The 16,079-nt window shown below is 49.4% G+C and overlaps 1 protein-coding gene across 2 annotated transcripts in view; it reads left to right on the forward strand.

Moving 5' to 3' along the window:
* The window catches only part of SH3PXD2A (SH3 and PX domains 2A), a 333,629-nt gene that overhangs the window by 101,157 nt on the left and 216,393 nt on the right, over positions 1–16,079 (forward strand). For both annotated transcript variants that reach the window (XM_019485993.2, XM_006273659.4), the window contains exon 4: positions 14,097–14,172. In XM_019485993.2, the coding sequence (XP_019341538.1) occupies positions 14,097–14,172 (76 nt within the window). The remainder of the gene's footprint in view (positions 1–14,096; positions 14,173–16,079) is intronic.

Here is a 16,079-nt window from a genome sequence, read left to right on the forward strand (position 1 = left end):
ACAGAGCTAGGGTTTGGCTGAGAAACCAACTCATTCATCTGATTCCAGCTGAGCAGAGTGCGTGATGCATGTAGGCGTGTAATTCATTTAGTGGCTTGAGCCAGATTTGTCCCCAAAGAAACCCCTAATTAAGTAAGATGGCCTTGCAGCTGGACTGGTAGCAGAGTCCAGGGCAGACTGTCCCCTCAGGGATACAGTGCTGCGGTCTCCTGACAGCCTGTGTTGTTCTTGCAGAAAGCAGCTGTCTTCATCCTCATTACTCCCTCTTCGGTCCTGGCTTTTCCTGTGCTTTCCAAGACCAGGCCTTTACAGCAATCCTGCCCGGCTGCCTGGTGTAGTCAGGGGAGGCTTTGCAGGAATGTCCCGAGCCCTCAGATCAGTCCCATTATATCCAAATGGATAAGGGTCTTTCTCTGAAGAGCTCCTTGGCATCACAAAGGCAAGACCTGAAAAAACCCAGGTGTCACTACTGTCCTGTCGCCTACCACTGTTGGTGCGGCGCTTCTAGAGTTAAGTAGCATCCAGATATGCCCCTGATGCACGACGGGCAAAGCAGCTCAGCTTTTGCTCTAGAGATGCTTCCCCTTGATCGAGGGTCCAGTCTGGTCCGAGCCTACGGAGGTTTATTTCCATTCATTCTTCACCTCAGCCTGGCACTGGCGTCTACTAGACAATGCCAGGCCTGAGTCAGGTGGCAGAATTGCAGAGCCCATGTGTGCTCAGCACCTTTCTGCACTAAGCTACTGTGCAGATATGTCCTGTCCCTGCTCAGTTAGATTGCACACGAGGTCCAGCCCCTGGGTAGCAGCTCGGCTCTTCCCAGGAATACCAGGGCAGGAGTCTGGCTGGAACTCAGTCGGGGAGACAGAGAACCAGACCCTGATTTGATGTGAATGGACAAGGCCATGCTTACTTCACCGAACCGAGCTCACAGCTTTTATCTCTGGACCCACACATTTATGTCTCTGTGTGCAGTTGGTCCCACCTGGATCTACTGATGGCTTTGAAAGGGCTGACAGTATGTCTTAATGGTGTCTGGATGGCTTAAAAATCAGCTGGGTGAAAGGATGCAGCTGCTTTACCAAAGGCTTCCAGGGATGCTTTTAATATTCAGCCAAATGGCTTCAGTTGCTTACCACAAGCCCTCTGGTCCTCTTGCAAAGTGAGCAGGGTTAAATAATGGCTGTCTGAATGATAGACTCCAGAGTGATGAAGGAGCATGCATAGTTTGCTATAGAGACTCTTGGTATGTCTGCCCTTCCCCTCTCCCCCTTCCAAACCGTGTGTGCACAGGATGGCTACTCTCCAAACTCACCTGCTTCCCCAGGCGTGACTCCACTTCTGTTCAAGTGACAAAGCCCTCTGACAGTTTTGCACTTACTTCTAGCCTTCCACCTCTCCAGGAACAATTATACCCAGGCCGAGTCAGCAGAATAGCTCCACGTTTCCTTGCAGGGTTCTGCCTTCTGGTGCCCGGTTTGGGAGCTCCGATTTCAAACCAGAGCATCTTTTTTGTAAGGGGACATCCATGTTTGGATCTGCTCCAAATTTACACTTTATGTACTGGAGCAATAGCTTGAGCAGAAAAAGTTGGGATTCAGGCATCCTTCATGCCTGCGGTAGGGTATAATTTCATTTTTGCTTAATCTGGCTGTTTAGACAGAGGAGTTGCAGTGAATGCACTGATCAGCAACAGAAAACCAGACCAGTCTTTAATAAGCGTGTTCTCATTATGACACCTGGACCAGGCTGGGGCTACCGGCGGGATTGGGTGCTAAGGATACTTGTGTGACGAATGCTAGGTAAGGACCTAAAATGTGGCTTAATTGGTTAGTGAGTGTAGAGTTGTTGTTACTTTCCTGTTTGCAAATTCTCATCTCCCTGGTGTGAGACCTTGAACTGAAGAACACTGTCAGCTTGCTTCCCTGCCATTCACTCCCCTGATGACTCGGGCAGTCCAGCTGCCAGTGCTGTAAAAGTCAAGCCTCGAGAGTTTTCCCAAACCCGCCGCACAAGGCAGCGCCAGTTCTGAGCAGCACAGAACCCACACATGGTAGCAACCCGCCCAGATCTGGTGGGGGATAAACACTTGCAGCTGGGACTCGGCACTGTTTGCAAATGCTCATCTTGCTGGCTGGTTTCTGCAATTCCCATAAGGCTCAGAGCTGAATATCACTTACATGTACAGCTGCATCTCTGCACTGAAGCTGTGCGGGTCTTTGTCCGAACGCCCTTCTGGATTACCCCAAAGACAGGACATGCTCATGTTTGGAACAAAACACCAGGCAAAACTGCTCTGGGCTTTTATGGTGGGGGAAAAGGGGTCTCTTCCCAGTCTGTAGTTAAAATCGGTGGTGGTATTTTCTTTGGCTGGTCTGGCTTCCTTGGAATCGCACTTCTTTGGGAAGCCTGACCCCCATTGGGAGCTGACGAGATACCATTTCAGCATTGCCAAAATGAACTGTGCTGTTTTCTCAAAGCTGTTGTTTTCTGTTTTCAGTGTTAGCTGAAAGTAACCCAGGGTTTCCATGGGAGACTATATCAAGTGGAGCTAACAGGTGTTAGGGAAGGTGATGATCAGGGAAGCAGAGGCTTAATTTTCCTTTGTCCACATCTAGATCTGGTTGCTGCCTGCCGCAGTGTAAATCAGAAGTAAGGCCCTGTCCACGCATGAATTTGCACTGGTTTAACTCAAGGTGTGTTTCTAAATACTAGATTAAACCAGCATAACCCCACGTAGTAATTCCTGGCTGTGTTTAAGAGTAATTTCTCCACTCTGTTACACCACTTTGGCCGTGGAGCGTCTGGAGGAGTGGCAGCTTCCCGAAGCCGGGGTGGTTTGCTGAGGAGTCTAAGGGCCGTCTTGACTGCGCAACTTCTGTTTTGAGCAGCTCAGCAGTTTTGGTCTCTGGATCTTCTGACCCGAGGAAGAGAGACCTGGATGAAAACAAACCAACCTGAAAATCAGGCTCAGCTTAATGTTTGGAGTGTAAATTTATGCAGCCAGAAAGCATGTTATTAATAGCACAGCCCTTCTGACGCCCCACCCTCTTTGTAAGGCATCCTGTGGCACCTGATTGCCAGCTGGAAGCCGTTTTTCTTCAGTGTTTCGCTGCAGATTTCCTAAGTGTCCAGCCATACCTGTTGGACCTGATGAACTCGCTTTGACTTCTTTGCCGTTTGCATTGTACCCCATGAAGAGGCCTTGCGGTCAGCAATGGAAATCAAGCTGTTATCTGTACAATGGGATTCTTCTGGGGAGGGTTTTGGGACTTCCTAATCCAGTGATTCCCAAGCAGGGTGCTGCGGCACCCCACAGTGCCCTGTGGTCCTTTTAAGGGTGCAAGGCAATATTAGCTCTATTGGGTCTCCAAACACCTGCACGCGGTTCAGAAGGCAAAATCAGAGATTTCGAATAGGAATCTATAGTGTCAACACGTTGTGGTCTTTCTGAGTCCTTTGTAACAGGAATTGCTCTGTTATTTTTCCGTAGTCGAGGAATGAGTGAAAGCTAGGAGCTGGCATTTCCCAAGGGGTGCCCTTATGTCTCATAAGGGGAGGGGAAAAAAGTTAAAAAAAAGTTGAGAACCATTGGGCTAGTCTTTAAATTGCAAACCTGTGGAGGAAGGGCTTTTCTGGGGGCTTTGTGTTTGTAGTGCCCTGCATAAGGAGCCTCAATCCCAACAGCAGGCCCAGTGTACCACCATAATGTATATTCTGACTAATAAAAATCCAGAAGGCTCATCCAGACCTCTATAGCTTGGCTTAAAGGTTCTGATTTAGGAGCCCTAAATCAGAGGAGCATTGCTTCTTCTTCTGAGCCCAAATCTCATTCACTTTCAGTGAGACTGAGGCTCCTATTTGCTGAAATCACCTTTAAACAATGGGAGCTGGGCTCCTAAGTCACATAGGTGCTTTGGAGCATAATGCCTCTCTGCAGGCTGAAGTGAGTGGTTCATGAGAGCGTTGAGCCCTGCGGGTATTTGCATTGCTTCCATGTGACTTGGATTTCCATGGAGCTACGCCAGCCCGAGGCTGTTTATTTGTGGGGCCGGTGGTTACGGATCATAGTCTGTCATTGTCTTGGGAATGTAAATTCAGTGGGTCTGCATCCCAGCTGATGAGTGACATCAGAGCCTGAGGCCCATGGTGGACTTGGCCTTCTTGAATCAAGGGTGAATGCAAGGGTCATTCATCTCTCTTCATTGCAGAGAGACCACACGCCAGGGCAAGGAGGAGCTGGCGACTGGACCCATGGAGGAGGTTTGCACTAAGGCTTCTCTCCAGGTTGTGCTTTGCCCTTGTACCTTGCAACGTCAGCTGCAGCTTCCTAGCGAGGACAGTTAGCAGGAGAACCCCTCCAGCCTCACACCTGCCAGGTCGCACTGCACCTGTGTGATCCATTAAACAGGGTGTAGCATTTCCACCCCTGTCAAGCCAGACCCTTGAAGTATACCTTCATTCATTTCCATGCCAGATGTAACCAGTTGTTACTGGTTTTTGAGCAAAGGCACCAGCTAGAAGGCCCTCGGCCGCACTTTGCTGAAAGTTTCACCCGTGTCTTTGCAGCATGAGTGGATAGAAATCAGCGGAGCGAGCCTGGGTTGGCACGCGTGACCGGGAGGGGAGTTGGGGGGCCAGTGCTGCAGCGGTGGAAATGGAGATCAGTCACAGAATCGGTGTCAGTGACGGTACCTCTTAGCAGCCTGGCACGCACCGGGGAGAGGAGCAGAGCTGATTCGGGGCCAGGTGCAGCCCTTGGTGAACTCCCCCGGTGATTTCGGTGACGTGACCCCTCACTCGGCGCTAACGTAGCTGAGCAGAGAAAGTGATCACACCCTGTTGCGACTCGACGTCGGCACAAAGTGTGCCCTACCGTAACTAGCAGAAGCAGCCGCCCCTGCCAGCGGTGGAAGTTGTGCCTGTCTATGGGCTGGGGCTCCTGGAGCACCGAATGCCTTTGTGGTGAGTGACTTGGTCTGGCAGGCTCCGGTTAGCAGCTTTTCCTCCCGTGCCCCTTGGGCTCTGCCAACACTCATTCTTCTCCCATGCCAAACGCCAAATCAGTGGACGTGACATGATTCGTCTGTCACACCCACTTTGTCACTACCCTGGGAACAACCTGGTATTTACAGACTGGTTTGCATCACAGCTGAATTGGGTTGACAGACTTTCCAGGCTGAATGTGGTCCTGTGCTATGAAGCCCAGGCCGCCCTTCTTCTGCCCCATGCTTTACACTCTAGCTACAGGAATCCAGTTCACCCTTAAAAGAGGAGAGAGGAAGGATGGTCCCTTGGCTAGGTTCTAAGGAGACCTGGTTCAGGTCTCTGCTCTGCCACAGCTTCCCTCTGTGACCTTGGGCAAATCTTTTAGCTTCCTGTCTCCTAACCTGGGGATTATAACAGCCTGAATTTGCAGTGGTGTCGTGAGCATAAATGTACTGAAAACTCTGAGGCCCTTTGAGACTATATAGGAGCATGTCAGGAGGACAGAAAAGCATGAAATAACTTTGGCCCAGGTTGTCGCATGTCTGAGTTAGAAAGGGCTCTGTCCCTGTGATGCTTTTGCTAATTGCTTGGACAGCTCAGTGCGCTCTTCCTGAGAAGCTGCTTCTGGATGAGCGGCTACAGTGAAAGAATCTCTGCCATACACGAGGCCTAAGTCACTTTTCTGTATGACGGATAAAAGCCATCTTAGCTGGGACTGGGTGTTCTCCGATTGTGATGGGTTCGGGTGGAGACGGAGCCCCCCATCCCAGCCCTTTCAGTTGGATGCTGCACAGCTTGAAAGATTTCCAAGATTCCCGGTGGTCAGTTTGCAGCTGTGAGCGATGCGTTTTCCCTTGAGGATGACGCCATCCTTTACGTGTCTGCTCCCTGTGCTTTACATGCACGTTCCTCCCTATGTTTGACCTCCCTGTGCATTTTCCCCCCTGTTTAATTCAGAACGGAGCCCGGTCCTGGGATTGTCAGTCTCGTCAGCCGGAAACCAGGCAGAGTTTTTGTTTTTTTAATTTTTCTTCCTGTTAAGAAAAGAGTAAAGCCAGTCACTGCAGCATCTTGGAGGTTGAATTCACTCGCTGATCCAGTGTGGGGTAGGCTGACGTAACAGTGGCGTCACTGGCTACCTGATATGGTTACACCTGATGGCAGCATTGTGTTACTGGTTACTGCGGGGAGTTTTGCATCCCTCTGATATGTATGATGTGATATCTGATGTGATAATATTGGTGGTGCTGCTGCCCCTGTTTTGCCTGGTAGCCTAGTGGTTTCAGCAAAGGCCCAGCATGTAGGAAACCTGGGTGCTAGGCTCTTCCCTGTCTGAGCAGGTTCAACCCCCTACATCTCCACTTCACAGGGAAGTGCTAGAAACACTAGGCCACGAGCTGTTTAAGCCTAATTAATGTCATGGCTCGTCAACAGGCAATTTTTTTCATGCATCACTTTCAATTGAAAAGAACAGCGTTGTGCCGAGTGAGCGACTGTCGCTGTGCAAAAGGCTGGAATCTCACCTCCTTGTGTCGCACCAGCTGGCACGGTACAATTTGCCAATGGATCGATTTGAGTAAAAGAGCCGTTCTCTGGGGTTTTCGGCATTAAAGTTAACCTCTCGCACTCGCAAAACCACCCGAGTGGGCAGCCGTGATTTTATCTGCAGTGTAAGGAAGTCAGCATGTGGTTATAAAGAAATCAGCAAGAAGACAGGTGCTATCACACGAGATCGCAAGGATACCCTGATGGGGGGATCAGAAGGGATCTGGAAAAGGTAGTTCTTTGGAGGAGATTAATGACCAAGAGGGCAATGTAGATAGAATCTGCAACCTAAGAGGTGCTGAATGTGTCTTAGTTGTAGAGGGCTAGATTTGTCCCCAGAGTTTGAAAACCCAAGACCAAGAGACATTCTAAAAACAGATTAACAAGTCCAGCTCCATCCTCTTTGCAACCCCCCTGCAGGGAGCTGAAGGCTGCTATTCAGTCCCCCTCCGTCTTCTCTTCTCCTGACAAAATAAGCCCAGGTCCCTCAGCCTGTCTTCACCAGTCCTGTCTCCCAGCCCCCCAACCATTTTCATTGTCCTCTGTTGGACTCTCTCCAATCTGCCCACATCCTTTCTGTCATGGGGGCCCACATCTGGACACCGGACTCCAGATGTGGCCTCCCCAGTGCTGAATAGAGGGGAAGGATCACTGCCGTCCATCTGCTGGCACCGCTCCTACCAATGCAGCCCAGGATGCTATTAGCCTTGTTGGCACCAAGGGCGCACTGCTGGCTCCTGTTCAGGTTCTTGTCCCCTGTCCCCCCAGGTCCTTGTCTGCAGAGCTGCTGCCCAGCCCGTCGCACCCAGCCTGCACCGGTGCAGGGGATTGCTCCCTCCTCAGTGCAGGACTTTGCACTTGTCTTTGTTGAACCTCAGGAGATTTCTTTTGATCCAATCCTCCGATTCATCTAGGTCGCTGTGAATCCTAGCCCTCCCCTCCAGCGTATCCACTACTTCCCCCAGCTTGGTGTCATCCGCAGACTTGGTGAGGGTGCACTGCATCCTATCTTCCATTAATTTGTTTTTTGACTATGGAAAAATAATAGAGCAATTCCCCTGCTGCAAAGTGCGCTGGAAGACCCCAACAGGTCCAAATGTTTTTGATGCGATGGCTCTCTATGTGACATCTGTGGGTTTATTTTTTGAATCGCATGTAGGTGTTTGCACACTTAACAGTGTTAATTTTGTGTGGCACCCTATAGCACCTATAAAAGGATCTCTTGGCACCCCAGGGTGCTGTGGCATGCTGGTTGAGAATCCGTGGTGTACATATTCCTTTTGCCTCCTAGTGGATAGCTTAACCAGGATAAAAGCCGGCTACTTACTAGGTGCATCTAAATGTGCTATTATCATGCAGCAATAAACGCCGGCCCAGAGTTTATTGCTTCCAGGCACGCCATTTGAATGTGCACTCGGGACTGTAGTACGTTGAGCTGAACCAGAGTGATCCTGGCTGGCAGGGAGCCAGGGGGGTCAGCTCGGGGCTGCTCCGACCTGGCTCAACATGCTGTGGAGGGGCTGGCTGGGGCACAAGGGTCCTCCAGTGTGGGGCTAGCCAGCAGGCAGCCTGCACACTGAAACACCCTTGTGCCCCAGCCAGCCAGGGCAGCATCTACACATGCACTGCTGCGCATGAAAACACTCTGCAGCGGGGTAGTACTTGTATGTACAGGCACTATCCCGCTGCAAAGGTAATTAGTTTCCTGTGGCCTAATAGGGCCGCATGTGTAGATACAAGACATTTACTGCAGAGCTAATTAGTCTACTCCACAATAAATGTCTCGTATAGCTGCACCCACTGAAAGCTAACGCAGAAGCTCCCGAGTTGTGTCTGTCTTGGAAAGCCTATCCAAGCCAAGAGAAATGCAGCTAATAAATATTCAGCAAAATTAGTAATGCTTCTTAGTTTTGAATCAGGTGAGGTGTTACTAGTGCCAGAGTTAAAGATGTTTGTTTTTTAACCAGCTGGTGCCCGTCGCAGAGCAGACAGGGCTCTATTTATTGCATTTTCAGAGTCCATTGGCAAGGGGTTTCTGAGCTAAGCTGCTAGCTTAAAAAAATGGGGCAGATGAGAGAAACGTGAGCAGTTCAAGGCTCACAGGATTGCATTCATTCTCTCTCTCTGGGGATTCGTGTGAGGATGTGCATCCTTTCCCGCATGGAGGTGCTTGCATAGATGAAAGGAGATCTAAAGCGGAGGCAGGTATGAGGTTTGTGGGCAAGATCTAAAGCAGAGGGAAGGTACATTTTACTTGTTATTGAGGAAATCAGCAGAATCACTCTTACTGCCCATATACAGAATCGCTCTTATTGCACAGACAGCATAGGTATGCACCCATGTTGAATCAGCTCCAGCCAAAAGGAGTTCATGCAGCGGAGCTGTGTCGTACATGTAGCACAGCTGTATGGTCTCAGTATCACCTGAGAGCTCTGTTTACACTCGGTCACCGAGTCCTGAGGCCTTGAGCCCAGTTGCACTGGGATGACCTCCTAGCCTGAATTGCACTTTCATTAGCTACTGACACACAGAGCCAGCTCTGCTATTGCTCACTCCAACAATCAATAGCCAGCCCCCCCACACCCCATGAAATGCTGAGATGGTAAGAAATCATAAACACAGCTGGATTATTTTTCTTTGCCTTCTGGCTTCTGAAGCATTAAGATGCATTGACATCATGTCCTCAGGCTCTGCTTTGCAACTGGGATGCTTGCTGCTATTTTCCCTGGAAATGGATGGTAGATCTTCATGATTTTCCTCTTCTAGGACTGCTGAATTTTTTGAGAGGTTGCACTGCGCATGACTGAGTGCACTGGGGTAGGAAAAGGCAATGCCAGGGGACAGAGTAGGAGAAAAAGAAGGGATGGAGGGCTAAAAGAGACATGAAGGTTGGTATCAGGTTTGTAGGCAAAGTAGAAAAGGTGAGTTTGAGCTATATTTTTGAAAAACAATGGGGGATCCACAAAACATCTTTGGCTGGAATGGCTCATATATCTATATCTATCTATTACATATATCTATTATATATATCTATATCTATCTATTACTATAGATATATATATACTATTACTAAAGCTAACAAACTGAAGATTATCTATCTATCTATCTATCTATCTATCTATCTATCTATCTATCTATCTATCTATCTATCTATCTATCTATCTATCTATCCTCAGTTTGTTAGCTTTAGTAATTGTGTGTGTGTGTATTCTTCGTTTGTTAGCTTTAGTAATAAATTGGTACAAAGAGCGGTAGGAGACTTCGAATCCCATTGCTGCACCCCCAGCTATGATCAATCACATGAGTGGAGAGGAATCCATTAGCATGACACGGTGTCATCTGGGTGGGGGATCCGTTTGGAAACAGGGAGTGTATATGGAAACAGGGAAATCAGCTTCCCACCCACTCTCCTGGAGCAGATGGAGTCATGCTGAATAAACACACACTTCGCTCCAGTTCTTGACACAACATATGCGAGTCCGCAGTTAATTCACCAGCAAAGCCACTACTCCAGGCTCTACTTCTTGGAACCATTTCGAATGTCCTAATGGACTTCCTAAGCGCTGTGCACTGAGTGCCCTTACCCTGCAGCTGTGCTCTGAGCACTTAGAGGGGTAGGGACAAACATCCTGGTCCGGAAAATGACCCTCTGATTCAGCCTGGTGAACTGATACATGTACAAATAATCTTGTTAAAACGAATGGGATTGTGTGAATAATGTTCACCAGCATGAGTAACCTTGCAGAGGGGTAAATTTTGCTACTGAATGCAACCACGATGAAACCCAGTGGCGCAGCAGGGATGGGAAAAAGGAGTTCAGTGTTGCCAACTCTCACAATATTTGGCATTGTCCCTTCAAGGCCCAGCTCCTGGAAGAAAGCGACTGTGGAGGATCTTGGCCCTTCTAAACAGAGATGTGCCGAGCTGCAGGGTTTGAACTCCTCTGGAGTGCTTAGATCTGGTCCATCTCTGATGTTTGCTGTTGGGTTTGCTGCAGAGCTGTGGGTTTCTGAGTTTGCTGACTTTCATGCTGTACCCGCCGTCCCCTCTCGTGCCAGGCAAGTAGAGTGGATTTACACATGTGCGTGCACAGTTGTGGCTTGGTAGCTCCTGTATCCAGTTTGTTTGCACAGGTTTCAAATGATAGCACTGGGTGCAGGGAAGAGCAGATGAGACCCCAGGCTCCTGTCATCATTTGCTTTTAATGTCCCAAACATGCTCCCTGCATTGGAGGGCTAACAGTCCCTTTCTCCTCCAGCTTCCTCCATCGCATTGGCATTTTCCCCACCGTCTCATTAACATTCACCCACGTGGAGATGGACGTGTGCATCCTCGATCAAGAACGAGAGCAATCGGTTGGGAAGGGGGTGAGGGTATGGCACTCCTCGTTCTCTCCGCCTTACCTAACAACCACCTCTCGCCTCCCCTCTCATCTCTGGCATGAGCTTGGGATGCATTAGGAGTTACTGCGACTGTATAAACCCTGCACAAAGGTGGATCTCAAGGAGCCATTCACACTGTGTGTGTTTAACTCCATCCCACCATAATCAAGAGCTCTCCGCAGCAGAAGCAAGAGCTTGGGAGGAAAACATAGGCTAGGAAAGCTTAGCCAGCCTTGTCCAGCTGTAGTTTATCGTATCTGTTTTGCTGATACCCGCCCTTTAGATAAATAGTGCTAAGTTATACATGTTGTGACCCTCTTGATGTGGTTTGCAAAGGCCTGTATTAGCCAAGTGCATCTAACTCCAAGAATAACCCTGGGAATTGGCCTGTATCAGCTCCAGCTTGAGTCAGTCAATCTGGAGTAAAATGAGAAGCATCTTCCTGACGAAAAGTGTCGCAACAGCAAAACTTGAAATCCCGTAGTGGGTCTCCCCCACCCCGAACAAAGCTGCTCCCCATGTCTTCCCTCAGGTGCTCAGAGCTAGCTGTACCTACGAGAAAGCAACATTTCCTGTTTCAAAAAAAAGAAAAAGAAAAAGTCTTCATAGGTAGAAAAGCAGCTCCTCTCTCAACCTTTAACATGACAGTCTGTTTATTTACCAGCTGTCTCTCCGTCGGGGAAGCGTGGGATCTCATGAGCTTTTCCCCGGCGCAGATGTTCGTTCCACTCCTGCGTTTCCTCTTGCGCTTTGGTTTGCTGCGCTGCCACAGGTGCTCCGTGTAGCTAAAGGACAGAAGCATCTATGTAAAAGCTTGATTTTTTTTTTTTTAAATCATGTTGCCAAACTTCTTTATTTTTTTTTAAATGCAATTTGCTGAGGTAGTGCAAACCCCTTTATTGGCTGGACACGTATCACTTTAATACATAGACTCAGAAAATGAGGGTTGGGAGGGCCCCCAGGAGGTCACATCTATCCAACCCCCTGCTCAGAGCAGGACCAGCCTCAGCTGCATCGTCCCAGCCAGGGCTTTGTCTACCTGGGTCTTAAACACCTCCAAGGATGGAGACTGCACCACCTCCCCGGGTAACCTGTCCCAGTGCTTCACCACCCTCCTCGTGAGAGAGTTTTTCCTAATATCCAACCTAAGCCTCCCTTGCTGCAGCTTGAGCCCATTGCTCCTTGTCCTGTCATCTGTCAATATGGGATGTTAATGGAAAGTGCCCTTGAGTATAGCTGCCATTTAAGATATTTGTGTTGATCGGTGTGTGGGTTCAGTTCCCGGGACATAGTTGAGTCGTGTAAGATGCATCGGGTACCCCGTACCCTGAGGACTTCAAGGGTGTTTGTGTGGAATGACGGAGATGACAAGGAGCCCAACGACTGGTTTCATTGTGTGTCCCAAGCATGGGAGAAAGCTAAAAGGCCATGTACCACAGTGTACGTGTTTTGGGGCCGTTGTAAGCTGAGTTAAAGTTGAGAAGGCACAGGGTGGTTGCTGGGGAAAGGAGGCTTTTGGGAAGGTGAATGCAACTCCCTGCCTTGTTGGTTCTCCTGCCGTCGTGGCTGGGCCATGGTTAGCAAGGGAGACCTTGCCTTGGAGACTTTCCTAAGGCAGAGAGGTGCTGCTGGGCTAGGGTAGCCCTCGGGGTCGGTTGTGGTTGTATTCCCCATTCTCATTGTGGAAGAGGATGTGGCAGATCTTGCTCTGAGGAGGAGGCCTCTGAAATGAAGCTGTAAGGCTGAGGAGTGCAACTTGTGGTCCATGAAGGCAGATTTCCTTAAGAGCCCAGGGGATAACTGTTCTTCTGGCGTGGTTTCCTACCCGCCGAGATGTTGGGGCGTAAAGCCCGCTTTATGGACATGGGAGGATCCTCCCTAGCTTGCTCCTGTGGCCATATGGCTGGGGGCAGGCGAAACTTGGGGGCATCCAAACCCCAAGCCTCCAGGCGTGGGCCTGCGTGTAGGATGCCTGCCAAAAGACGGTGGAAATATCTGAAGCCCCTGGTAGGGGCGGAGGATGTTTGCCAGTTGTAGGGCCACTTACGGTTCTGGACTGACTCACGGATTTGGACTTGATTTGGCTTGGATCACAAAACATTTCTTAAAAAAAAAACCCCTAAAAAAACTTGTATCCTTTACAGAGGCTTTTTCTGCAAACTCCATGTAGTTTTAGGGCATCCTGTGAGCATTTTGGGCAGGGATCGACTGCTGCTCTGCGTCAGTGTATCATCTAGCATCCTGGCCTCGATTGGGCCAAAGGCAGTGCCATAATGAGCGTGATGGTGAGGAGGATGACGACATTATTAGTATCACTACTCTTCTATAATAGTAATAATAGGATAATTATATGCTGTGTGCTCACTGGTCAGTTTTTCCTTAGTCCTAATTTACAGTCGAATTTTCATGCGGGTGAAACTCAGGTGCGTGCCAAGAGGCAGCAGCTCAAGAGGGAAACCTCTGTGGTCCCTAAGCCACAGGTCGGTGTCCTCCAAGAACAGCTCTAGGCATGCTTGCATTGCGTCTTGTATGAATGTCTTCTACCCTCTCCCATCCCACCGAGTGTTATTCCTTTAGCCGGGGTCTGGGCATATTCCACGGGCACCTTCCCTGCTGGTGTGTCTCCACTGCTGTCCCCCCCGGGCTGTGGCTGTGACATGGAAAGCATTTCCAGAAAGCCGGTGCCAGGGAAGCAGCAGTGCTCTGCCTTTGAGCAGGGTAGAGGGAAGAGCTCTGCCAACAAGAAGACGGATTTGGTGTTTTGTTAAACACCCCAGTGCCTGTTTCTGAACAGCAGTACCAGCGAGGTGGGTGGTCTGTCTGGAAGGGAGCAAGGGGGAGGCAGAATTGTGCTTTCCCCCAACCTGGGGGCAGAACATGGATTAGAGACAAAGCATTTGTTTTGAGCACCCAATTTTAGAATCACAGAGACATGGGCCTGCCCTCGCTGTTGTCCATCATGCAGGAACCTGCCTTCCCTCCATCGGCCTGTTCTGTGCCGTACCTTTTGATGTGCACGTTCCCTTGGACTCCGTCACCATTGTTCCAGCCATGTATTTGCTTGCTTGATCCTCTTTAAAGCCACACACGCTCCAAGAAATAACCTATGCAGCTAAATAAGGAGCCAAGGAAGGAGCAGCCTTAAGTTAGTCTCAAACGTGTGTTCTGTTCCTATTGCAGATGCAGCTGCTGGACAAGTTCCCCATCGAAGGAGGGCAGAAGGACCCTAAACAGAGAATCATCCCCTTTCTACCAGGTAACGCTTGGCTGGTGGTGTTGAATAAGAAGGTGAAAGGCAACACAGAGTGCACTATATGACAAGTGATGCTAAGGTAGCCCAGCCTCTCTGGTGGTTAGAGAGTTAGGGGGAACTACAGGATCTGTCTGTGGTTAATAGTCTTATTAACTATTCTTCTTATCTGTGTTACAAATGAGGCCTGCCATTTTTCTGTCACAAGCCACTGCAGGGAAGGGGATGGGATGAGTATAAATACTAGGTGAAGGAATATTTTATGGTGGTAAAAGGGGGTGAGTACAACAGTGTTCTTTGGGGGCGTAAAGAAAAAAGCAAAGAAAACATTAGGAAGGCTATGGTTAGCAGGACACTGCAAGCTAATGTAAGGTTCACTGGGCACTAGAGTTTGGTCCTGATGTTTGGTGTAGAGTAGGTGGGTTTGAACTTGGGCAGTTTTCTGCCTGGTAGCGGGTTGAGGATTCTGCCTCTGGAAATCCGTAACCTCAACAAAGGTGTCGGAGCCAAAGGGCGAAGCTGCCGTACGGGATGAGGTCAGGGCAAATCCAAACCAGAGAACACGCATGGGCCAAACACCAGGTGCTTGCCTGCTCATGTTTCCATGTGAGGCCTGGTTCAGTCTTCCGGCATGCCCATGCAGCTCCCACGGAGGTCCAGGCTGTTCTTCATCTGTGACAGAAGGCAGAATTGGGCCTGCCATGGCCAAAGACGTGGAGATGACATTTCCTACTGCTCTCAGGGGAACTTGGAAAAGATGAGGGGACCTGAGATAGCAGGGCTTCTGCATCCACCTCTGCCCTCAGTTCATGTTATCTCCCCTTTGCTCCACCAACAAAACCCCACTCCACGTGCTTCCTTCTCCTGCTTCACCACCCAGTCTCCCCCATGCCTCCCTTTGTGCTTAGGGCTCACCCTTGCTTCCACTAAGCTCCCAAACACCAACCCATTGTACTTAGGCCTCCATGTGCAGTAATTAGCCCCAGCTTCATCATGGTGGTGTCTGTTTAGGACCAAGTTTGAATGTCCTGATTCAGGTCAGGCAGCATCCACGAGCATCCACATTTCAATTCAGTGGGGCTCTTGGCAGTGAGGAGCGGTTTGACAGGAGTCAGGACACCAGGCTCCATAGAGCAAGACACCTTGTCTTCTTTGTCAGCCTGCATGGTTTGGAGGACACTTCTCAAAGGGTGAGTAATTACTGTTCTCACATCTCCCGAAGAGAAAAGGGAGTTGACATGAGATCATAGAGAAGTAGGGCTGGAAGGGATCTTTCGAGGTCATCTAATCCAACCCCTTCCCTGAGGCAGGATTATCCCTATCCAAAACATCCTATACACATCAGTTGTCTATCCTGCTAGCAAAACTACACAGTCAGCCCTGACAGCCACAAGACATAACACCCTCCCTTGCCACAGGTGAAGCAAGGGGACAGTGGTGGCCAGTGTCCTGATGTGATGCCCAGGGTATAGTGATTTGTGTGATGCTGAGTAAAACAATCTAATAAACATCCTTTCAGCCCATATTTTACACAACTGCTTCCACCAGAGGTCACAGGGGAAGCGGGAGGGTGGCACTGGGAAGACCAGACCCAGATCATGGCTTGCCATTGCATAGCTCATTCAAAACCAGCTTTCTGCTGTTTCACATGCTGAGTTTGGCCATCGTTTGGAAGTTTGTCTCGCTGCACTGACTTGCAGAAGTGCTGTTGTTTTTTAAGCCCATTAAAAAGCTCTCTCTGCTTTGAGTCATAGAGACGGGCTCCTGCCTATTCCTACCAGGGACCATAAAGCAAAAATAAATCAGAACTGTTATGGGAGGGATGAGATCTATCTAGGAACACATGGTCATCACAGTCATATTTCTGAGGCCGGGCAGCTGCTGCAGATGTGCATTGAGAACAGCTGTGTGGT

This window comes from Alligator mississippiensis, chromosome 6 (genome assembly GCF_030867095.1).
Source record: "Alligator mississippiensis isolate rAllMis1 chromosome 6, rAllMis1, whole genome shotgun sequence".
In the NCBI taxonomy this organism is placed as follows: Eukaryota; Metazoa; Chordata; order Crocodylia; family Alligatoridae; genus Alligator; species Alligator mississippiensis.